Source organism: Macrobrachium rosenbergii, chromosome 54 (assembly GCF_040412425.1).
Source record: "Macrobrachium rosenbergii isolate ZJJX-2024 chromosome 54, ASM4041242v1, whole genome shotgun sequence".
Lineage (NCBI taxonomy): Eukaryota > Metazoa > Arthropoda > Malacostraca > Decapoda > Palaemonidae > Macrobrachium > Macrobrachium rosenbergii.
In genome coordinates this window covers 42243971-42268473 of record NC_089794.1, presented here as the reverse complement: position 1 = coordinate 42268473, position 24503 = coordinate 42243971, and the positions used below count along the sequence as shown (strand labels likewise).

General features: G+C 36.6%; 1 protein-coding gene across 3 annotated transcripts in view; it reads left to right on the top strand.

Moving 5' to 3' along the window:
• The window catches only part of Bap55 (Brahma associated protein 55kD), a 201894-nt gene that overhangs the window by 170343 nt on the left and 7048 nt on the right, over positions 1-24503 (top strand). For all 3 annotated transcript variants that reach the window (XM_067098092.1, XM_067098089.1, XM_067098091.1), the window contains 2 exons: positions 15476-15655; positions 18283-18552. In XM_067098092.1, the coding sequence (XP_066954193.1) occupies positions 15476-15655; positions 18283-18552 (450 nt within the window). The remainder of the gene's footprint in view (positions 1-15475; positions 15656-18282; positions 18553-24503) is intronic.

Here is a 24503-nt window from a genome sequence, read left to right as displayed (position 1 = left end):
GCCTGAACAGAGTGGATGTTGGACAACCACTCTTTTCAAACAATAGCCAGCATGCTTCCACAACCGGAAGTGGATCTGTTCACCATATACGAGAGCTGCAGACTTCCAGTGTATGTGCCTCCCAACTTGGACAGTCAAGCAACAGCAAGAGATCCCTTCCTACAAGACTGTAACAAATGGCGGACGATATATCTTCTTCCTCCATTGTCCCAGAATTTGGAGGTTTTGATTAAATTTCTGACCTTCAAAGGAACAGCTTACTTAACCCTTTAACGCCGAAGCCCTATTTACAAAAACGTCTCCCGTATGCCGGCGGCGTTCGGTGAGTTAGCTCCGAAGCGGAAAAAAAGTTTTTTTCAAAAAATGACAGCACGCTTAGTTTTTAAGATTAAGAGTTCATTTTTGGCTCATTTTTTTTGTCATTGCCTAAAGTTTAGTATGCAACCATCAGAAATGAGAAAAAATATCATTATCATATATAAATATTGGAATATATGACAGCGAAAAAAAAACTCATATATAATTGTATAAAAATCGTGCTGTAAGCAAAATGGTTAAAGCTAATGAGTTAATTTTTTTAGTTGTATTGTACACTAAATTGCGATGATTTTGGTATATAACAAATTTTAAAACGATCAAAGCAACACAGAGAAAGTATTATCACAAAATGATGCATGAATTAGTAACTCGAGGGCGTAAAAAATGTTTTTCAAAAATTCACCATAAATCGAAATATTGTGCTAGAGACTTCCCGTTTGTTGAAAAATGAAGCTAATTGATTGAATATTACTAGACTGTAAGTGTTTTAGCTTACAATTGCAGTTTTCGACCATTTGGTCGAGTTAAAGTTGACCGAAAGTCGAATTTTTTCTATTTATCGTGATTTATATGGAAATATTTCAAAACTGATAAAAGATACAACCATGAATTATTTTTTGTTGTATTGTACATGAAATTGCGCACATTTTCATATATAAAACTTTATGTAACGACTAATATAAAACAGTGCAAATATTACGACAACGAGATGAAAGAATTTCTGAGATGTTCGCCGAGTTACCAGCAAGCAGAGCGTAAGGAAAATGTTTTTTTAAAAATTCACCATAAATCGAAATATTGTGCTAGAGACTTACAATTTATTGCAAAATAAAGTTAAACGATTGAATATTACTAGAATGTAAGAGTTTTAGCTTACAATTGCGTTTTTTGACCATTTCGGTCGAGTTAAAGTTGACCGAAGGTTGAAATTTTGGCAGTTATCGTGATTTATGTGAAAATATTTCAAAACTGATAAAAGCTACAACCATGAGCTATTTTCTGTTGTATTCTACATGAAATTGCGCACATTTTCATATATAAAAGTTTATGTAACGATTAATGTAAAACGATGCAAACATTACTACAACATGACGAAAGAATTTCTGAGATGTTGGCCGAGTTACCGTGGCGAGCGTAAGGAAAAAATTTTTTTTTTTTTTTCAGAAATTCACCATAAATCAAAATATTGTGCTAGAGACTTCCAGTTTGTTGCAAAATGAAGGTACATGATTTAATATTACTAGAATGTAAGAGTTTTAGCTTATAATTGCGTTTTTGACCATTTCGGTCGAGTTAAAGTTGACCAAGCTTGAAATTTTGGCAGTTATCGTGATTTATATGAAAATATTTCAAAACTGTTAAAGCTACAACCATGAGTTATTTTCTGTTGTATTCTACATGAAATTGCACACATTTCCATATATAAAACTTTATGTAACGACTAATATAAAACAGTGCAAACATTACGACAACGTGACAAAAGAATTTCTGGCGCGGATGTAAGGAAAAAGTTTTTTTCAAAAATTCACCATAAATAGAAATATTGTGCTAGAGACTTCCAATTGGTTGCAAAATGAAGGTAAATGATTGAATATTACTAGATCGTAAGAGTTTTAGCTTAAAATTGCGTTTTTTTACCATTTCGGTCGAGTCAAAGTTGACCGAAGGTTGAAATTTTGGCAGTTATCATGGTTTATATGAAAATATTTCCAAACTGATAAAAGCTACAACCATGGGTTGTATTTTGCTGTATTGTACATGAAATTGCGCACATTTTCATATATAAAACTTTATGTAACGGCTAATATAGAACAGTGCAAAAATTACGACAAAATGACAAAAGAATTTATGAAATTTTCGCTGAGTTACCGCCGTGCGTAAGAAAAAAGTTTTTTTAAAAAATTCACCATAAATCGAAATATTGTGCTAGAGACTTCCAATTTGTTGCAAAATGAAGGTACATGATTGAATATTACTAGAATGTAAGAGTTTTAGCTTACAATTGCGTTTTTCGACCATTTCGGTTGAGTCAAATTTGACCGAAGGTTGAAATTTTTTGTAGTCGACATACGGTATGTCCACTCGGCACCCAACAGACAATTTTAGTCGACGTATGATACGTCCAATAGGCGTTTAATGGTTAACAGCCCCAAATTGGCCAAATAGGCATTGGTTCCTATTATTGTACTTCACCAATGGGCGAAGACATCAATTCTGCCACCGTCCACTTTTCTATCTCAGACAATAGGAGAGAAAGTCCTCTATGCATCCTCCTTTCCGAGCTGAGACCTTCACATACAGATTTTTTAAATATCTACTGTGAAAATTACTTGCCCAACATTGCTAGGTACCTTGTGCAAAAATTTACTGACATCATCTATCCAGCAGTACAAGTCCATATGGAAGATATGGTTAGATTATATCCACTCTGAGAGAGCCCAGTTGAGATTTCTATGGAGACTTTTAAATTTTCTTACATACCGTTTTGAAGACAAACACCTTAATGTTACAACAATCATGGCATACAGGGCAGCATTAATGGAACCCTTGCTTTATGGATTCGGGATTGACTCTAGTATAGAAGTAGTCAGTTCCCTTCTGCAGTCTTTTGCTCTACAAAAACCCACTCCCAAAAGGCTTCCAATTACTTGGTCCCTGAACAAGGTGCTTAGGCTTCTATCAACCCCTCTTTTCAGCGGACCCGATACAACCACAACTCACATGCTACAAAAGACTATCTTCTTGATTGCATTAGCATCAGGAGCTCATATTAGTGAACTGGGCTGTCTTAGGCATGGATGATACATCACAAAAACAGCTGACCATCAATCACTATTGTCTCCTGGCCCATCGTTCCTGGCCAAGAATGATGATCCTTTAAGAAGGAAATCTATTCTGATAGTGAAACTCAATTTAGCAGGCAAGAAATTATGCCTGGTACCAGCACTTAAGGTTTACCTAGAAGTTACGGCAAACATCCCAGAGGGTCCGAGTCTCCTACACCCTTGCACAAACTAACCACTCTCCCTACCAGGCCTGAGAATGATTGTAGTGTCTCTCATTAAAAAAGCAAATCCACACTCCTTTCCTGAGTTACATGATACTAGGAAAGTAAGAACAGTACGTCATTGGCCTTCTTTAGAAATGTCTCTTTCAAAGAAGCCTCCAAATGTACAGGGTGGTCATCAGAGACATTATTTTTAAAAAACATTATTGCCAGGAGCTCAAACAAATTTGACTACACTTTGTATTAGTAGGTGGCATGGTTATTTGTAGCCCATAGGTGCCAGAGCAGAAAACCAGGGGTCATATTGGTGGTGAGTATGCTGACTATCGCTGGGAATAGGGTGACTACTGCAATCAAACCCAGCATGCTTAGGTAAGCCACTATAGAAATACATCCTAAAACATAAGTTCATGTATAGTTTCTTGTTCTTTGGTACCAAAACGTGAGGAGGAGGAGTTTTTGGAATAAAGAATGGGGCTCGAAATTTGTGGCTTGGCCTCGGACCAGAAATGTTTTTTCTTTGGGGTGTTGGGATTAAAAATTGAGAGCTTAAGCCTTTTCGTGACTTGTCAATTTCTTTGTAAAGTTACTTGAGGACGAAAGAAGCGACTACGCTATCAAAAAACAGGTTTTGACATAGGAAAGACCTATTTTTGGAAGTTGCTGTTGAGCCCTCAAAACCCTCCCACTTTCCTGATGAAAAGGCATGGAATTTAGGCAAGGGATCATCCTGCATTGACCAACAGAAAGTAATGCTTCTTGGTCCCAGCTACGGGTCTGTTGTTGACACTACGGCAGACTGTGCATGTGCATTAATCACTTCCTCTTGTAAGCAGGTTTTGATGATGGAAGAACCTGGCTATTCAGCCTCGCCATAAAGAATTGGGCAAGTGCCCCTTATCTTTGAGTCCATTATATACTTCACCAAGTGTTAGTGTTTATCACTACGACACAATCCCCGGCCACAAGACCAGCTATAAGAGAATTCTTTGACATTAGTTTGGTCACCCATGGAGCTCAATTAGACCATGGATGGTAACTCCTTGAGGACTCAACAGCAACTACCAAAAATAGGTTTTTTCTAAGTCAAAACCTGTTTTATAGATCTCATTAGCCTTACTGTTCATTATAACTACTGTTTTGATATTTTTGTTATAAATACTTTTAAAGGTATAGAGATGTGATGCCAGCCAAGGCCCTGTAGCATGGTCCTTTACAAATAGCAAAGAGTAAGATTGTACTTTGCTCCTTGTAGGCAGATGCCACTTTCTATGTGCCTTTTGTAGCTCATTGCACCCAGTACTAAAATTGGTTTGTAGCTTTTGATAGTTATCAAACCCTGATTTTAAAGGTTGATTACTAATAAAGATGAGCTATAAGATCTTACTGTTTTGTAGATTATATGAAATATGAATTAGAAGTCCACTTCTTAAATGATAAAAAAATTTGTTAGGTAAAGGCTAAATTGAATTAAGTTACCCAAATTTTCAAATGATACTGATTATTGCTGAGGCTAATACTGTGCTTTTTAGAATCCAACCACGGTAAGAAGTAAGGTCTAGGTTCTGACTAAATTTCTGGCATATTAGATGGGCTTGTTTGTTATAAGCCATATTATTGCTGTATAATCTTTTTAGAATCCTGTTTTGACATGTTGGTAGAAGGGTGCTGTTATGCATTTTTGATAGTGTAGTCTCTTGTTTTGTCCTCAAGGAGTTACCTTCAATGGGTATGCCAGAGCTCCATGGTGACCAAACTAATATCAAAGAATTCTCTTTTAGTCTGTCTCTTGGCCAGGTACTGTGTCATAAGGATAAACACCATAACACATGATGGAATATGTAATGGACTCAAAGATAAGAGGGCTCTTTCCAATATCGTACAGCGAAGCAGTACCAGGTTATTCCTTCGTCAAACCTGCTAGAAGAGGAAGAGAATATAGCGCATGCGCAGTCCACCATATTGTTGACAAACAGGCTGGCAAGAGACCAATGAAGCCATTACATTCCATTGGTCCATTTGGAATAGATTAAATTATCATTGCCCAAGTATGTTCAATCATTCCACAAGGAACCTGGACAACTGCTATAGATCTGAATGACGCATACTGGCACATCCCTATCGCCATTCTCTCCCGCCCCTTCCTAGGGTTGCGGATAGGGAAGGATACTTAGAGGTTCAAAGTCTTGTCCTTCAGGCTAAACATTCCCCCAAGAATTTTTACAAAATGGCAACAGTAGTTGTTCAAGAACTCAGACAAGAGGAAATGCAACTAATAGCCTACCTAGATGATTGGTTAATCTGGGAACCCACAAGAAAAGTGTCTGAGAAATCTAAGAGCAGTGGTCAACAGACTCTAGTCAAAATGTTTTGTAATAAGTTGGAAAAAGTCCCGCCTCACGCCCAGCAGACGTTTTCAGTGGCTGGAACTGTGTTGGGATACTCTTTACCTCTTTACGGCCAGTTGTCTCTCCCCATCAATAATCAAAAGCAAAATAAGGAAAGACCTCAAAACGTTCCTTGCACAGCCCAGAGTTTCCAGATGCAATTAGGATGTACAGTGGGTCTTCTACAATTTGCATCAGTAATAGATCCAATACTCAGATTGCAGCTAAAAAATGTGAACAGATTCTGGCTATCGCATGCAAGAAAAAAGATGTGAGACTGACCTCATCAAAAGGGTCAAAAAGTTGGGAAGATACTTAAGATTTAGACCCAGAAGGAGTCTCTGGCGAAACAGGTCACCCTGACTCCTCCGTCTGTATGAGTGACAATACATACAGATGCCTGGTTGACAGGTTGGGGAGGACATTGGGAGGATCGTCAGGTGGTAGGGAGGTGGTCAGAGGAATTGTCATACCAATTTCATGGAGCTGATGGCTATCTTTTTGTCTCAAAAAACTCAAACCTCCAAGAGAGACACCTTTTGTTGGTTCTAGACAACATGACTGCAAAGTCCTGCATCAAGAGGTCAGGATTGCGTTCACCTCCTCTCAGTATGGTAGTGCTATTCATCCTTTGGATGGTGCAAGCAAGGAAGTGGCACTTGTCTGCAATTTACCTCAGAGGGTCTCTCAGTGTAATACCAGACTATCTACTAAGGAAAACAACAGTCTCAACAGAGTGGATGTTGGACAACCACTCTTTTTAAACAATAGCCAACATGCTGCCACATGTTTGCCACATATGAGAATCACAAACTTTTAGTGTATTCATCTCTGAACTTGGACAGTCAAGCAACAGCAAGAGTTGCCTCCCTACAGGACTGGAACAAATGGAAGACAGTGCAGTCATACCCTGAACTTATGCGAGGTTAAGTTCCAGAACCCCTTGCGCAGGGTGAATTTTCGAAAAAGTTTGGCAGTCTCTAAAAATGCTAATAAATGCTTACTTCTAAAGTTTAAAACACTGAATATGACCCTAATCATGTTCCCAAATTATTAAGTTAACTTTTAAATGAAATCAAAGTTACTGTGATTTCATTTAAAAGTTAGCTTAATACATTACCCTTAAAAAAAAGAAATAAATGATTGACATAAAAACAGTGTTGGAAGAGAATTTCTCTCTCTCGCCTTCTGACTGATCTATTTTTAGAAGTCTTCCCAACCTCTTTTTAGTAACATCTTTATTCTACGTCTCTTTCTCTTTGTTCTGAAATGCTTTTTCATGAACAAACAAGTGTTTTTATTTTGACTAATACAACTCTTAGTTATTATGTCTCTATGGTTTGGAACATATTTGCCACATTAGCATATTTACACTTCGTAGACAATACAGGTAAAATTAGATCAATTTAAACTATCTACTGTACAGGTAAAGACGTACAGAGAAATAATAAGTTGTAAAAATTGTTGAGCACTAACTATGAGAGAGAGAGAGAGAGAGAGAGAGAGAGAGAGAGAGAGAGAGAGAGAGAGAGAGAGAGAGAGAGAGAGAGAGATTGTCCTTACTTGAAATTAACCCTTAAACGCCTATTGGACGTATCATACGTCGACTAAAATTGTCTGTTGGGTGCCGAGTGGACGTACCGTACGTCGACTACAAAAAATTTCAACCTTCGGTCAACTTTGACTTGACCGAAATGGTAGAAAAACGCAATTGTAAGCTAAAACTCTTACATTCTAGTAATATTCAATCATGTACCTTCATTTTGCAACAAATTGGAAGTCTCTAGCACAATATTTCGATTTATGGTGAATTTTTGAAAAAAACTTTTTTCTTACGCACGGGTGGTAACTCAGCCGAAAATTTCATAAATTCTTTCGTAATTTTGTCGTAATTTTTGCACTGTTCTATATTAGCCGTTACATAAAGTTTTATATATGGAAATGTGCGCAATTTCATGTACAATACAGCAAAATACAACCCATGGTTGTAGCTTGTATCAGTTTGGAAATATTTTCATATAAACCACGATAACTGCCAAAATTTCAACCTTCGGTCAACTTTGACTTGACCGAAATGGTAAAAACGCAATTTTAAGCTAAAACTCTTATGATCTAGTAATATTCAATCATTTACCTTCATTTTGCAACCAATTGGAAGTCTCTAGCACAATATTTCGATTTATGGTGAATTTTTGAAAAAAACTTTTTCCTTATGTCTGCGCCAGAAATTCTTTTGTCACGTTGTCGTAATGTTTACACTGTTTTATATTAGTCGTTACATAAAGTTTTATATATGGAAATGTGCGCAATTTCATGTAGAATACAACAGAAAATAACTCATGGTTGTAGCTTTTATCAGTTTTGAAATATTTTCATATAAATCATGATAACTGCCAAAATTTCAAGCTTCGGTCAACTTTAACTTTCGACCGAAATGGTCAAAAAAACGCAATTACAAGCTAAAACTCTTACATTCTAGTAATATTCAATCATGTACCTTCATTTTGCAACAAACTGGAAGTCTCTAGCACAATATTTCGATTTATGGTGAATTTCTGAAAAAAATTTTTTCCTTACTTCTTGCTGTAACTCGGCCGAACATCTCAGAAAATCTTTCGTCATGTTGTTGTAATGTTTGCATTGTTTTACATTAGTCGTTACATAAACTTTTATATATGAAAATGTGTGCAATTTCATGTAGAATACAACAGAAAATAGCTCATGGTTGTAGCTTTTATCAGCTTTGAAATATTTTCACATAAATCACGATAACTGCCAAAATTTCAACCTTCGGTCAACTTTAACTTGACCGAAATGGTCAAAAACGCAATTGTAAGCTAAAACTCTTACATTCTAGTAATATTCAATCGTTTAACTTCATTTTGCAATAAATTGGAAGTCTCTAGCACAATATTTCGATTTATGGTGACTTTTTTAAAAACATTTTCCTTATGTCTCTTGTGTAATTCGGCCGAACATCTCAGAAATTCTTTTGTCTCGTTGTCGTAATATTTGCACCGCTTTATATTAGTCGTTACATAAAGTTTTATATATGAAAATGTGCGCAATTTCATGTACAATACAACAAAAAATAACTCATGGTTGTAGCTTTTATCAGTTTTGAAATATTTCCATATAAATCACGATAAATAGAAAAAATTTGACTTTCGGTCAACTTTAACTCGACTGAAATGGTCGAAAACTGCAATTGTAAGCTAAAACACTTACAGTCTAGTAATATTCAATCAATTAGCTTCATTTTTCAACAAACGGAAGTCTCTAGCACAATATTTCGATTTATGGTGAATTTTTGAAAAAAACATTTTTTACGTCCGCGCATTACTTAATTCATGCATCATTTTGTGATAATATTTTCTCTGTGTTGCTTTGATCGTTTAAAAATTTGTTATATACCAAAATCATCGCAATTTAGTGTACAATACAACTAAAAAAATTAACCCATTAGCTTTAACCGTTTTGCTTACAGCGCGATTTGTATACAATTATATACAAGTTTTTTTTTTCGCTGTCATATATTCCAATATTTATATATGATAATGATATTTTTTTTCATTTCTGATGGTTGCCTACTAAACTTCAGGCAATGACAAAAAAAATGAGCCAAAAATGAACTCTTAATCTTAAAAACTAAGCGTGCTGTGATTTTTTGAAAAAAACTTTTTTTCCGCTTCGGCGCTAACTCACCGCTGGCATACGGGAGACGTTTTTGTAAATAGGGCTTCGACGTTAAAGGGTTAAATTATTTAATGAATTATTATGGAGACAGAGAGAATAACATGAGAGAGAGAGAGAGAGAGAGAGAGAAGTTATTCTTACATTAGATATCAAAAGATTGAAATTCGGTATTAAACTTACTTTTAAATGAAACTAAAGTTACTGTAATTTCATTTAAAAGTTAGCTTAATACATTACCCTTAAAAAAAAGAAATAAATGGTTAACATAAGAATATAGGAGTGTGTGAAGATTCGTATCCTATTTCTTTCTCCCCCCATTCCACCGATATATTTTTAGAAGTCTTCTCAACCTCGTTTTTAAAAACTTCTTTATTCTGTCTCTCTTTGTTCTGAAATGCTCTATGTCTCTATGTTTTAGAATGGTGCATTTACAGTTTGTAAACGGTACAGGTAAAATTAGATCAATTTAAAATATCTAGTGTACTGTTAAAGACATACAGAGAAACAGTAATACGTAGGTTGGCTAACTACGAGAGAGAGAGAGAGAGAGAGAGAGAGAGAGAGAGAGAGAGAGAGAGAGAGAGAGAGAGAGAGAGAACAGTTGTCCTTACTTAAGAGAGTGAAATTTTTTATGAATTATTACAGACACACACAGAGATAGACAGATAGAATTACAAGAAATGTTTGACCACTGATTGGCAACACTCCCCATTCTTGTCATGTTAAATGACATGTCTGACAGCTTTTGCCTTTGACCTTCTTACAAAAGAGGAGGGAAAGAATTTGTTTGTTTAAATAATACGAATTTTATAATCACAGTTATGTTGTTATTATTATTATTATTATTATTATTTGAAAATTAGTAGGCTACTTATTATTAGGTAAAAAATTTATTTATCATACAAAACACATAAACATACCTGTATACATGTACCATAAAAATTCTCTCATCTCACAAAGAGAGAGAGAGAGCAATTACTTTTAATATTGAAAATTATTTAATTTACACATAAAAGCTTGAAAACTTATAATTACATAAAAAATTAAACATAAACACTTTGCAAGGTTTCTCAGTGTCCGCAAATGTTCACGTGTCTGTGAAAAACTCGTGTATGACCATTAGTTAGGTTCCAATGAAAAATTCCTGTGCCTGTGAATTCGCACAACTCAAATCGCGCAAGTTCGGTGTATTACTCTGTACCTTTATCCTCCATTGTCCCAGATTTTGAAGGTTTTGGGCAATCTTCTAACCTTCAAAGGAACAACTTACTCAATAGCCCAAATTGGCCAAATAGGCATTGGTTCTTATTACTCCAACAACAGGCAAAGAGATCAATTCCACTACCATCAGCTGTTCTATCCCAGACACGTATGGATTTTTAAAAATATCTACTGGGAAAATTACTTGCCCAACATTGCTAGGTACCTAGTGCAAAAACTACGGACATCATCTATCCGATAATACCAGTCCGCATGGAAGATATAGCTAGGTTATATCCATGCTGAGAGCCCAGTTGAGATCTCTATGGAAACACTTTTAAATTTTCTGATATGCCTTTTTGAAGACAAACCCTTGCTGTTGCAACAGTCATTGTATACAAGGCAGCATTAATGGAACCCTTGCTTTATGAATTCGGTGTTGACTCTATTATAGAAATTGTCACTTCCCTTCTGCAGTCTTCTGCACTACAAAGACCCGCTCCCAATTGGCTTCCAATTACTTGGTCCTTGAATAAGGCGCTTAGACTTCTGTCAACCCCTCAGTTCAGCAGACCAGTACAACCACACCTCCCATACTGCAAAAGGCAATCTTCTTGATTGCTCTAGCATCATGAGCTCATATTAGTAAACTGGGCTCTCTGAGACGGGGACAACACATCACGCAAACAGCTGACCGTCAGTTATTGTCCCTTGGCCCCATCATTCCTGGCCAGGAATGAGAATCCTTTAAGAAGGAAACCTATTTTGATATGAAAACTCAATTTAGTAGACAAGACATTACGCCCGGTTCAATCACTTAAGGTTTACCTAGAGGTCATGGCAAACATTAATTTAGTAGGCAAGACATTACGCCCAGTTCAATCACTTGAGTTTTACCCAGAGGTCATGGCAAACATCCCAGAGGGTCTGATTTTCCTACACCCTAGCACTATCAAACCACTCTCTCTCTACAAGGGTCGAGAGTAATTTTAGTGTCCCTCATTAAAAAGGCAAATCCACCTTCCTTTACTAGGTCACATGATACTAGGAAAGTAAGTATGTTGTTGGCCATCTTCAGAAATGTCTCTTTTGAAGAAGTCTCTGAATGTACAGGGTGGTCATCAGAGACAGTATTCTTAAAACATTATTGCCATGTGCTCGAACAAATTCGACTACACTGTGTGTCAGTAGGTGGTATGGATATCCCTGACCCCATAGGCGCTACAGTGGAAAGCCAGGGGTCTTCCTGATGGGTGGGTATGCTAACTGTCACTGGGGGAAGGTGTGACAATACTGCAACCAAACCCAGCATGCTTAGGTAAGTCACTGTAGAACACTACCCTAAAACATAAGTTCGTGTTTAGTGTCATGTTCTTTGTTACCAAAACCTATGGGGTATTTGGAATAAAGAATGGGGCCTGAAACTTGTGGCTTGACTTGGGATCAGAAATGGTTTTTCTTTGGGTTGCTGGGATTAAAATATGAGAGCATAAGCCATTTCGTCATCTGTCGGTTTCTTTTTAAAGCTACTCAAGGAAGAAACAAGCGATTATTCTATAAAATAAAAAAGGTTTTGACGTAGGAAAGACCTATTTTTGGTAGTTGTTGTTGAGTCCTCAAAACCCACCCACTTTCTCGACGAAAAGGCTTGGGATTTGGGCGAGGGATCATCCTGCATTGTCCAACAGAGAGTAATGGCTTCATTGGTCTCTTGCCAGTCTGTTTGTAGACAATACTGTGGACTTCGCATGTGCTATACAGTGACCCCTCGTTTATCGCGGGAGATAGGTTCCAAGACCAGCCGCGATAAATGAAATTCCGCGAAGTACGAACAGCATATTTATTTATTTAATGAAGTAGCGACCTTGTATTTATTTCATTATTTACTATATACATATATATTTAAAGGCTTTATAAACCCTCCCCACACTCTTATAAACCTTTCCCACACTATTAGCCTTTCCTACACTGTTATAAACACTTCCTATGCACTTAAACACTGTATTACTATTTTGATCTGTTATCACCGTAATATGCATAAAAAAAAAGATCGTCCCATATTTGTAATGTTTACGTTCTGAGAATTAGCTGACTGAAGCTGCTCACTACTACCGAAAGAATTAGGAAAATCATTTTTTAGTTGCTAAAAGAAACAAATTTATCAATGAAATTATTTTTAATTTTGTACATAAAAGTTTATGATACAGTAATTCATATTTAGAGAGAGAGAGAGAGAGAGAGAGAGAGAGAGAGAGAGAGAGAGAGAGAGAGAGAGAGAGAGAGAGTACAGTACAGTACAGTAGCTTGGGACGAGACTAAGTCTTGACTTGACATGCTGGGGGATGAGAGAGTATACAGTATCCTTGAGTTGCTTACGTATGAAATTAAAGATGAAACATCAACAGTGATAAGATATTCTCTTGTGTACCAATCACGTGCCTTGTCCGAGTGCCTGTGGGCATATACAAAGCTTCCAGTCCTTGCGCGTCGGTCTCGCAAGCCGTTCTCCTCGCGTAACATGATGAAACGTCGCTGTTTTCTGCAATATGGCTGCCGATATGTCGGTACTTTTTAATTTTAATTTTTCGATGAATATTTCTGAAAAATCCCCGATGCAGTGAAGCCGGCAAAGTTGAAGCGCGATGTGGCGAGGGATCACTGTAATCACTTCCTCTTTTAGCAGGTTTGACGAAGGAATAACATGGGTACAGCTTTGCTGTAAGATAAGGGAAAGAGCCCTCTTATCTTTTGAGTCCATTATGTACTCCATCACGTGTTATATTGTTTTATCATTATGACACAGTACCCAGCTAAGAGACCGACTAAAAGAGGACTCAACAGTGACTACCAAAAATAGCGTTTTCCTACATCGATACATGTTTTTTTGTCAAAGAAACTAGAGAACTTGTGCGAACATGCAAATAATAACAAACTGTAATTAGGTACAGTAATGGAACCTTATGTATTAAAGTACAGTGCCCCCCCCAGTTGTACGCATTTTACATTTCTGTGGTTCACTTTGTCGCTGATTTTTGTGGAACACATCATTCACTTGTCCATGGGGGAATTTGACTAATTTGCAGATTTTTCTTTGGGCCTAAAATATATGTAAAAAGAGAGAGAGAAGGTGGTTTTTACATTAAAGTCCAAGCACAGTGTAAATGGATTCTTTAAGTGAAATGAGATTTTAAGTATTTTTATGGTGATTAGAGATAAAGCATCAACAGTGATAAAATATTCTCTTGTGTACTGTTATGATATATGTGTTAATCATAGTCAACTGAACTTGCAATGAAATACAGTACAATAAATCAGATAAAGCCAAAAATATGGCAGTGCTACCTACGTCGATCTGTCATGAATTGCTGGATTTGTTTATTTTTGTGTTTTTTTATGCTTATGGTACAGAAATTGATATTATTTTCATTAAAGAATATATACAGTACAAGACTGATATACAAGAGAGAGAGAGAGAGAGAGAGAGAGAGAGAGAGAGAGAGAGAGAGAGAGAGAGAGAGAGAGAGAGAGAGAGAGAGAGAGAGAGAGAATTACGTCATCACAGAAAAATTGCTGATGAAGCCTATGTATGAAATTTGGATTTTAAATAATTTTATGGTAATTAGATCAATATAGTATAAATTGATTCTGTAAGTGAAATAATGTGTTATAGATATTTTGCAATTTTTCCTTAGTATATGTATGCTGAGACAGAGAATGATGGCAGAAGAATTTTTTAATGAATTTATGGGAGATGGTGAGGACTAACCACAAAATGATGTCAACCAAGAACTTACTGTAGTAAATAATTTTTTTTTATCATAAATGTATTTGTATGTAATAATGAAAATACTAACATGACATAACAAACCTAGCATGCTGTTTGGAGGCACATGTCCCGTCATTCTAAAATACCCACGTATTGTAGATGCTCTATACAGTACTAGTACTATCCTAAAATACTTACTTGTACAGTAAATATAATTTCAAAATCATCCTACAATACAGGAAAATATCAATATATAATACATAAAATGTACATGCATCTGAATAATAGGGGATACTTAAGAGTAACAGTTGTAGGCTGGTATACTTAATTTTGCAACATGACTTTGAAATGATATTAGGGTGTTCTGGGATGATAGTCTGAGGTATATTTTTGTTTGAACTGTCAAGTTGAGCGATGAACTGTTAAAATAGGCAGTTATAAGTGTTTTAGGGGTATATAGCCTACTTAAGAGTAACAGTCGTAGGAGAGTACTGTAATGCAAGGTTACGTTGGGTTTTTTGGGATGATGGTTTGGGGGTGTATTTTTGTTTGAAATATTAAGTTGTTTTAGTATGATAATTTAAGGTATATTTTTGTTTGAACTATCAAATTAAGCAGTGAAATGTTAAAATACTCAGTTATAAGCATTTTAGTTTAAAGGGTACAAGGTATTCGGCAGTTATAAGGATTTTTAGAGGGGATTTTTGCATTTCTGCAGTAGGCTCTGGAACCTGTCCCACGCCGTAAAAATGGGGAGCACTGTACAACCAATTTTATTAAGTTGGTAGGCTCAAGTAAACTCAGATAGTGTAACGGCATGGTCTTTGGATTACTATGATTGCCCTCCTCCTGGTACCTCTTGAATGGTTTTCTGCATCTTCTTTAGCTAGAAAAAAGTAGCAGTAACATTTTTGAGTTAATGAGTATTTTCTATTAATTGCTGCATTGAGGACTTTTTTTTTTGTATTTTTACATCACTGTCATTTGTTTAGGCACTAAGTAAAATGGCACTCACTTGGAGGTGGTGTAAGCTTTAAGAATCTTTCACAGGGCAGTAAATTTGAAATTGCAAGTATTGATAATAAATTTTTCTTTTCGTAGGTACCAGCATTCTTTTTAGTAAAGTCTGCAGTTTTGGCAGCTTTTGCAAATGGAAGATCAACTGGCCTTGTCCTTGATAGTGGAGCTACTCATACCTCAGCAATTCCAGTTCATGATGGATATGTTCTTCAGCATGCTATTGTCAAGTCGCCACTAGGTGGTGACTTCCTTTTGAACCAAGTGAGTCATTTTAGTAGTTATTATAGTGCATTGTGAGTGTTCCAAACATTGTCAGTATGGATGAAATTGGTTGACTAACTAACATTAACGTAATAAAACAGGATTTTATTAAATTGTGCCTTCTTGCCAAAGGTGACCAGTAAAGCATGTAAGCAAAAGACAAAAAGAACCTTTGCTGGAAGATCAGTTGTTGGTATTGAAAGGACATGGCTAGTGATTAAAACGTTTACCTTTCACACCTTATGGAATGTCAGAATGAAATAGTTCAGCACTGAGAAGGGCATTGGACAGCAAGAGGCATAGTTTTGTCCTATATTACACAAAAAGTGTGCAGTAGAAAACTTTAAATTAATTTTAACACACTTCGTAATAATAAGTAAATGTTACATGCGAAGTTAGTTATACCTTTTTTACTCAAAATTTTATCCGTATGGGGTAGTGGAAGTGAGTTCTCTCCATCCTCTTCTGTTTTGTGCACTTTCCACTGAAATACCTGCAAGATTTCTTAGTGGAATTGATACTTTGTACGTGTTCAATGGATAATTTTAATCTTAGCATGTCTCGGGGTAAAAGTTAAGAAATTTACTAGTAATTAAAGTGTCAAGTTAAGTGTGTTTCCCAGATAGGGGAGTAACAGCCTGAAGTAATGGTGGTGCCATAGGTTACTGTCTGTCTTTTTCTTTTCATATATTCCTTTTGGTTTCTTTCCACCTGAAGATCTTGTGGACATAGAACCTCAAAAGTTAAAGTGAAAGTGCAGTACTTTACTACCCTAAAATAATTCACCTTGTATTTTAACAATATATATATTTTTACCTATTTATCATTTTTATTTTATAATAACTGATCTCTCTTTTCTGTATTTCCTGTTATCTTCTGTAACTTCTTTCAAATGATCACCATATTCTTTGAAAGCTTGAATTTCAAGTTATGATCTGATGAATGAGGGTTTATCTTCTGAATAATAGCAATTATGTCTAGTTCCAATTTTCACTTTTTCAAGAAAAAAATCTTTTGCACTAGCTCTGAGAGATTTTGGAAATGTGACTTGGTGGTTATACCTGTAGATTTATACATTGTAATCAAGGTTTTATTGATATTTGATGAAGAGGCTAATCTCTTTTTAAGTAGGAAAGTTGGTTCCATAAAAGTGTAATAAGAAATTAAAAGGGCCAATGTGTCTTACATTTTTCAAGATATATGTATCCTTAATATCATGGTAATTAACCCTTAATGGATGGGAATCCTCATATGAGTATCTATAACAAGTTTTGGGTGATGGATGGGAGTCCTCATATGTGAATGAACATTAATATTAGGCAACCATACTTTTGTAATGAATTTAGCGGGAAAGATGTTCATAGCACTTCAGTGGTCCGTAAATGACTTGTGGCAACTATAATACCTCGGCACGAGAGAGACATTGATCAGTATGCCTTGAGATTTCAGAGGAGGATATAGTGTACTGCCTCTTTGCAGCTCCAGGACATCTTTTTATTTATTTGCTCACAAATATACCCAGGGATTGCTGTTGGTTTTAGTTCTTATCTTTTATGATAGTATGTCAATTATAATTGTAATTTCCAGGACATAGTATGTCAGCTATAATTGTAATTTCCAGGACATAGTTTGTCAGCTATAATTGTAATTTCCAGGTCATAGTGTGTCAGCTATAATTGTAATTTCCAGGACATCTTTTTATTTATTTGCTCATAAGTATACCCAGGAATTGCTGTTGGTTTTAGTTCTTATCTTTTATGATAGTATGTCAGCTATAATTGTAATTTCCAGGACATAGTATGTCAGCTATAATTGTAATTTCCAGGACATAGTATGTTAGCTATAATTGTAATTTCCAGGACATCTTTTTATTTATTTGCTCATAAATATACCCAGGGATTGCTGTTGGTTTTAGTTCTTATCTTTTATGATAGTATGTCAGCTATAATTGTAATTTTGCAAAAAAATATTAGAAAAAACATGTATACCTCACAAAAAAGTTACTGCATCTCCCCATCTCGGTAAATCTCGTAAATATTTCACAGCAGATATACTCAGAATTTGTTACTGATTTTAGTTCTTATCTGTTATGATATTGTGTAAGCTGGAATTATAATTTTACAAAATAAAATAAATTATTAGAAAAAAACATGCCTATACCAAGTAATAGTCACTTTCAACTTCCAGTGGAAGGTAGTGAGAAATTTTTTGAATTTTTTTTCTTACACCTTGTGCATTTGCGTATCTTCCTCTTTCCATTGACGTGTTTTTTTTCATAAATTGGCCAACCTTCAAGTTTGCCCGGTCGGGGGGTGTGCTTGATGTGTATGTAGCCTGTCCCTTAAGGTTTAAATTGCATTTCTAAAAACTTGTAGGACTTGCCCAAGGTATTTGTTCTTGAATAAATTTAAGTTGAAAGAATGTGTACTAAGCATGACATTACATATTTTATGTAGTCAAGTGTTATTCCTTTTTTTTATAATGATTACAATGTTGTCAGTTTTGTCCAGTATGCTATAGTCTAAATTTTTGGCAGTACTGTATTATCTGTTCATTTATTGCCTAATATTTTTAAAAACCTGTGAGATGTATGATATGATTATTTTCTGATGGATGGTTGTTTTTAGGCAAACAGTTTTCTGAAAGAGTCTGGAGTAGACATCATTCCATCATACATGATAGCAGACAAACAATTAGTGAAGGAAGGAGACCGGCCTAAGTGGGTTAAGAAAAACAACGTTCCAGAAGTGACAACTTCTTGGCATAATTACATGAAACGAGAGGTAGTTCGAGATTTCCAGCAGACAATGCTGCATTGTTCGGAGAGTCCCTATGAAGAGGATGCTATTACAAGTATACCCACAGAGCCTTATGAATTTCCGAGTGGCTATAATTCTGTAAGTATTTTTGTTGTTCTTATATTTCTGATTGGTTGTTGTAAACTCTTTGAGAATTATTTTTGACTTGAAGATAAGAATTTTATTTATACAAATAGGTTCAACTTCCTGTGGTATGAAGATACTAACTCCTACATTATTTTTATTCCCAGAGAGTCTGTGTCAATAACCTAGATGTTGCAGCGCCAGTTTTAGTAGCAAAAATCATTTACATATGTACATAAAATACCATTCAGTTTATTGTCTTTCCTCCAAAAGAATATATTAGGTTCTAATCTACTTCTCTCGCCTTTAAGCTCCTCCACCACTTTAACCACCGTACAGTACTGTGCCCTTGCTGCATCCTTGAGCTCATAAACAGTTTTCTTCAGTTCCATAATCCACTCCAACCATCTTCACTAGGTGGTTTTAAATATGCCTCTTGTTGCATTTCATCACCTTGTAGATACAGTTTTTACATCTAATGTATAACAATTCCAATCTTTCAATTTTATTACTGTCAAACAAAATTTAAAAATTTCGGCATTGCATGTATGAGCGTCTTTTTCCTGTTCAGCCACTTCTTCTTCAAAACCTCTAGCTACCAGTCTTGCTTTACATATCCTTTCCCCACCTTTTACCTTTTCAGTTACTATCGATCTTGTAGATAGAGCTTTTTGCCCAACGTCATTTACCTCCTCATATATCTTGTTTTCTCTCCAACTTTGCTGTTCTTTTTCTTTAGCTTCAGTTATGCTTCTATTTTCAAATCATAGCAAAACCTCTTCTTCTTCTTCATTTTTTTTTACATGACTATAATCTCTTTAAGTTAACCCATCCCTTGTCACCTGACTGTGAGTCTCCTACATTGTACGAATCAGCTCAAGATTTGATTGGTCTTTTTCTTGCAAGAGTTACTATAGTCCATTCTTCTACTGTCCTGTATTTTCTATTATAGCTCTAACTCTATTTCCCTTTTTGAATTTGGGTATATCTTCTATTAACTCACTTTCTGTTACCTTACTGTCTCCTTCATCGTCAGTGTTTCCTCTGCCTAATCACTTTCTATAGCCTCTTCTATATCTGCATTCCTTCTCCAGCCCATTATCATCTTTCCTTCTTGCCCATCTATAGTCCCTTCCTCTGATGCACAGGATTCATCCTTCACAGTGTGTGTTTTATCTATTTTAGGTATCTTCTTTTTCTAGTGATAGTCTTTGAATCTTAGTAACATGTATTCTAGCTACTTTTCGTAGAGAATCCCCATGTTTTACCACTACCGTTTTATGCGATACTCCCATAACCTGAGCAGGTTCTCTCCATTCATTTTCATTTTCTCTCTTATAGAATACCTCATCTCCCACTACTGCTTCTTCAAATTTATGTTCTTTGACATTTTTGTTTAAAGCAATTCTTATTTTATTACAAGAGTCATTTTTGATAAACTTCTCTGGCCTTATGCATTGCATTCAGTGTATCCTTTACCATGCTTTCTTCCATAACTTTCTCTCTGCTTGCAGGGCTTGAACTTTCTTCTCCCATTAAATTTGGCAAAGAAGGGTCTTTTCCAAATACTAATTGGTTAGGGGAGAAACTACCATTATTTATTAAGCAGTTCCTAGCACTCACTACCCAGCGTAATGCTATGGACCAATCCACTTCCTCATCATCTTTCATCTGTCTTAATCTTTCTTTGATTGTGCCTCCGTCTTTTTACATATTCCATTTTTCTGTGGAGATTTAGATGCTGTGGCCAATACTTTAATATTACATCTTTTTGCCATCCTCCTTATTTTTCCATTTTGAAATTCTCCCCCATTGCCTGATAATATTTTAGAAGGCGCTGCAAATACTGTATAGCAAACCACCCATCAAAAAGTGTCTTTATGATAGTTTCTGGTTTCTTGTCTTTTATCTAAAAAGCCTGACAATACCTAGTTGCCATATCTACCATTACCAAGAGATTTCTCTCTTCTATCTCTCCCACACCCATTGCTACAGCTTCATTAAATGTTTTACTCCAAGAAAATCCCACTACAGGTTAGCTGGGTTTCTTTTGTATCTTTTTCATACCTCACAACTTGCAGTTAAGTCTGTTAGTAACTTTTTCATTTCCTCTTTTTCTTTCTCTCTCAAACCATCACTCCTGTGCTTCTTCTGTTAGCTTCCATATTTTATCTCTACTTCTGTGACCAAATTGTAGATGTAACTTCATCACTGCACCTTTAGTTTCCCTTAGACTCTTTCCCCTCCATCCCTCCAGTAACAATTCTTCTTCTACCTTCTTCCTCAAAATTGGTATTCTTAGGTGGCCCTGTTTATCTTCTCTTATCTTTACCTTCATTTCCCCTAATACTTTTATTTTAACACAGTTCTCTTAAATTTATAGTCATACCCATTTTACTCATGGTTTTCTTACCTATTAACCATGGTACATCACCCTGCAAAATTTCTGTCTTCAAATAAAACTTTCTGATTTTCAGTATCACTGGTTTTGGTTTTCAGTATCACTTGTATTTCCATTACTCCTTTCGACTTGTATGATGACTCACCGAAATTAAATACTTTATTAGACTCTTTCTTAGTATCATTCACATTCTCCTCAATTTTTCCTGATTCAAACCCACGACAATGTGTGCTTGTCACAATTCCCCACAAACTGTCGGTTTACATCCTCTGTCTAAAATTGCATCAACCTTTTCCCAAGATTCTTCCTCTGTTTTACTAACTTCTCCTATATAAACTTTTTCTTCTTCTTGTCCAGTTTCTGATTTCTTCTTATTTTGAAAATTCTGAGTACAATCTCTAGCCCAGTGCCATTCTGATTTGCATATTGCACACAATGTTACTTTCCCTTCTCTATTTATAGGACTTCTTCCACCTCTGCCTAGATTCACTTTTCCCTGATATCTTTGGTTTTCCCTCCTTCTCCCAAAATTTGCATAGCCTTCTGATCCCAACCATTCCCCCTCCTCTTTATTCCCTAATCCCTCAAATATTCTTTTCATTATCTGACACTGTTTTATATTCCAACTTTCCTTGACCACAAGTTGCTAATACCATATGTTTTTTATTTTATGTGAGATTTGCTTGTTCTAGTTCATGAAAACATTTTTCTTCCCCTTCAAGCATACTTTTTCCCATTGCTCTACTACACTTGACTCTGCCTTTGCATATTTAATTATAAAACCTCTCATCTTTTCACTAGATTCTCTTTCTATTTTAAAATAGCTTTTCATTTTACTGTAATTTTCCATTAGCGTATCTTTTCTACACATTTCGTCTAGTTTGGACTGGATTATCTTTGAACCCTCTTTATCCTTAAGTTCATCTCAATCTATTCCTTCTGTTACTTCTAAAGCTTTTCCTTTTAAGCTCATTCCTATCTCTATCCCCAGATATTTCACTTCTCCACACACCACAAGCCAATCTTCGACTTTTCCTCTCCATCCTTTATAATCGCCCTGTGCCCCGCTAAATCTCAGACAGTCTCTTCTCCATTTCATCTCCCAAAGTTTACCTTTAGATTGGTCCATTTTTAACTAACCACGCTCTGCTACCACTTGAAAGTTTTCCTAGCCTAATCTGTCCAAAAATGCTACAGTTATGCAATCCACCCACCTGTTCACATTGCAGTTCTTTTATAATACAGCTTACGACTGCAAAAAACCACAAAACAAACTTACAACCCAAAATTGACAACCTAACCATCAGAGAGCTCTCTCTACTGCACCACAGTACTTTCATTACTCCCACATGCATTTGTTTACATTTGGTCCCTCCCGCCATTTGTCGTCCTGTGATGTCACAACACGAACATACTTTTAAACATAAAGAATGTTTTGCTATAAAAACATCGTATAAAATTAAACATGTGCTTTTTATACATTTCGTAATGCCCATACCACTTCACTATTGCAGAAAATAAAAATAAAATAATAATGACTAAACTTCTAAAACTGACATAATCAGTAACCTAGTAGAAGTTCTGAAGAATCTGCATTGTTGGCAAGATTTTTGTGTCTTGGAAGTAGGCATTTATCTTGTTCATCGGACCCCAAAAGTCCTACTGCTTACAGATGATTGGAGGGTACACCCCAGCAGGAGACAGGAACTTGGTCAGTGGCATACAGGAAGTAGCGCATCCATTTCCTGGAATTGATGTCCAAAATTCCTAGTTCTCCAATTGTTTGGAGGGAATGTTGTTGGGCTGGTGTTAGACAGCTCCACCCAAACATCCAAACTTGTATTGCTTAGTGATGGAAACCTTTGTAGAAATTGTAGACGAACTTAGCAGAGGGAATCGGGTATTGACAAGGAAATGGTGATCTGGATCTGGATGTTTTTTCAGGACTTTGTGTGACTTTGGAGCATGCCTTTAGTGGACCAGTTTATGGTAAGCTTGAACCACAAGCTCCTGCTTAATGACTCAAAATAGCTGGACCCAGTGGTCTGGAAACTGGATGCCATACCTTATGCTTAGCACAACATGGATGTTTATGCCTTGGCCTTGGTTTGTAGATTTTTATATATGTAACTTACCCAGTAATTACATTAGCTAAGAGTTTCTCTTGCCTCAGCAGCTTAAAGTCTTAATTAGAATTTGAGACTTGTATGTATGATGATACAGTGTGTACTTATGTATAATGATACAAAATGTAGTTATGTATGATGATATAGTGTGTACTTCGTCTTTTATAGCGTATAATGTGTTTGCTACCAAACTGAATTTCCTTTGTAAAGAAACTTTCAGTTTTGCATTCGCTGCCTCTTCTTTAGCGTAAAATGTTGCGTTATCTACCCAACCAATATTTTCGTTTTTTGAAAGGCATAACTGTAAATCTCAAACGTGACAGGAATTGAGACGTAGATATCATCTTGGTCTGTAAAGGTTAACTTTCCTTTTCCGAGTAGTGTAATAAATGTAACCTTTTATTCGCTCTGGACCGATTTTTTTAGAAGAAATGCACCAGCGAGTCTCAAATAATGTTTAATGAGTATTGAGATATGTATGCTAAAGGAATTGATATATCTGTATAATGTTACTCTGTGTTCTGCATAAACTTGTTCTTAAAAAAATTAATTGAACATGTTATTATTCTTTCCTTTGCAGAGAACTGAAAAGTGTAAAGGCAGGAATATAGTGGGAGAGAATTGTGCTCATTGTTTTGGTTACGACGTGCTTTCGAAGTATAACAGGAATCGTGAAGAGTTACACATTTTTTAGCTCCTTCTACGAGCTCCCAGTAGCGCTCTCCTGCTCCCACTGCAGAACGCTCGGTGCCTGCTCGAGCCACTGGCTTGACGGCCGCCAGCTGCAGAATGCTCGGAGCCTGCTCGAACTACTGACTCGGCGACCGCCAACTGCAGAACGCTCAGTGTCTGCTCGAGCTTCTGGCTCCACAGCTGCGAACTGCAGAGCACTCGGCACCTGCTTGAGCTACTGGCTCGGCGACAGCCAACTGCAGAGCGTTCGGCGCCTGCTTGAGCTACTGGCTCGACGGCCGCCAACTGCAGAATGCTTGGTGCCTGCTCGAGCCAATGGCTCGGCGGCCGCCAACTGCAGAGCACTCAGTGCCGGCTCGAGCTACTGGCTTGACGGCCACCAACTGCAGAACGCTCGGCGCCAGCTTTCAGGTGCTAGGCGTCCGCTTCGGGTGCTCGGGGCTCACTCTCTGGCGCCTTGGCATTCGCTCTTGGGCACTCGGCGCCAGTTACTGGTACCCTGGCGCCATCTAACTCATCTCTCTCCCACTGCCAACCTTCCTGCCCATTTCATCCACATGCTCCCATGCCTGGCTCCCTCGCTTCCTTCTCGTGCCATTGCCATCCTTGTTTTAGGTTAACAGATGTTAACCTTGTGATAGTGAAGTATTGTGCAGTGGAGGTGTTGTCTACTCATCCCTCGATTCTCCTAGACAGAGTTCCTTGTCATATTCCCATACACTGCGAGGAGACATACTGGAAGTCCA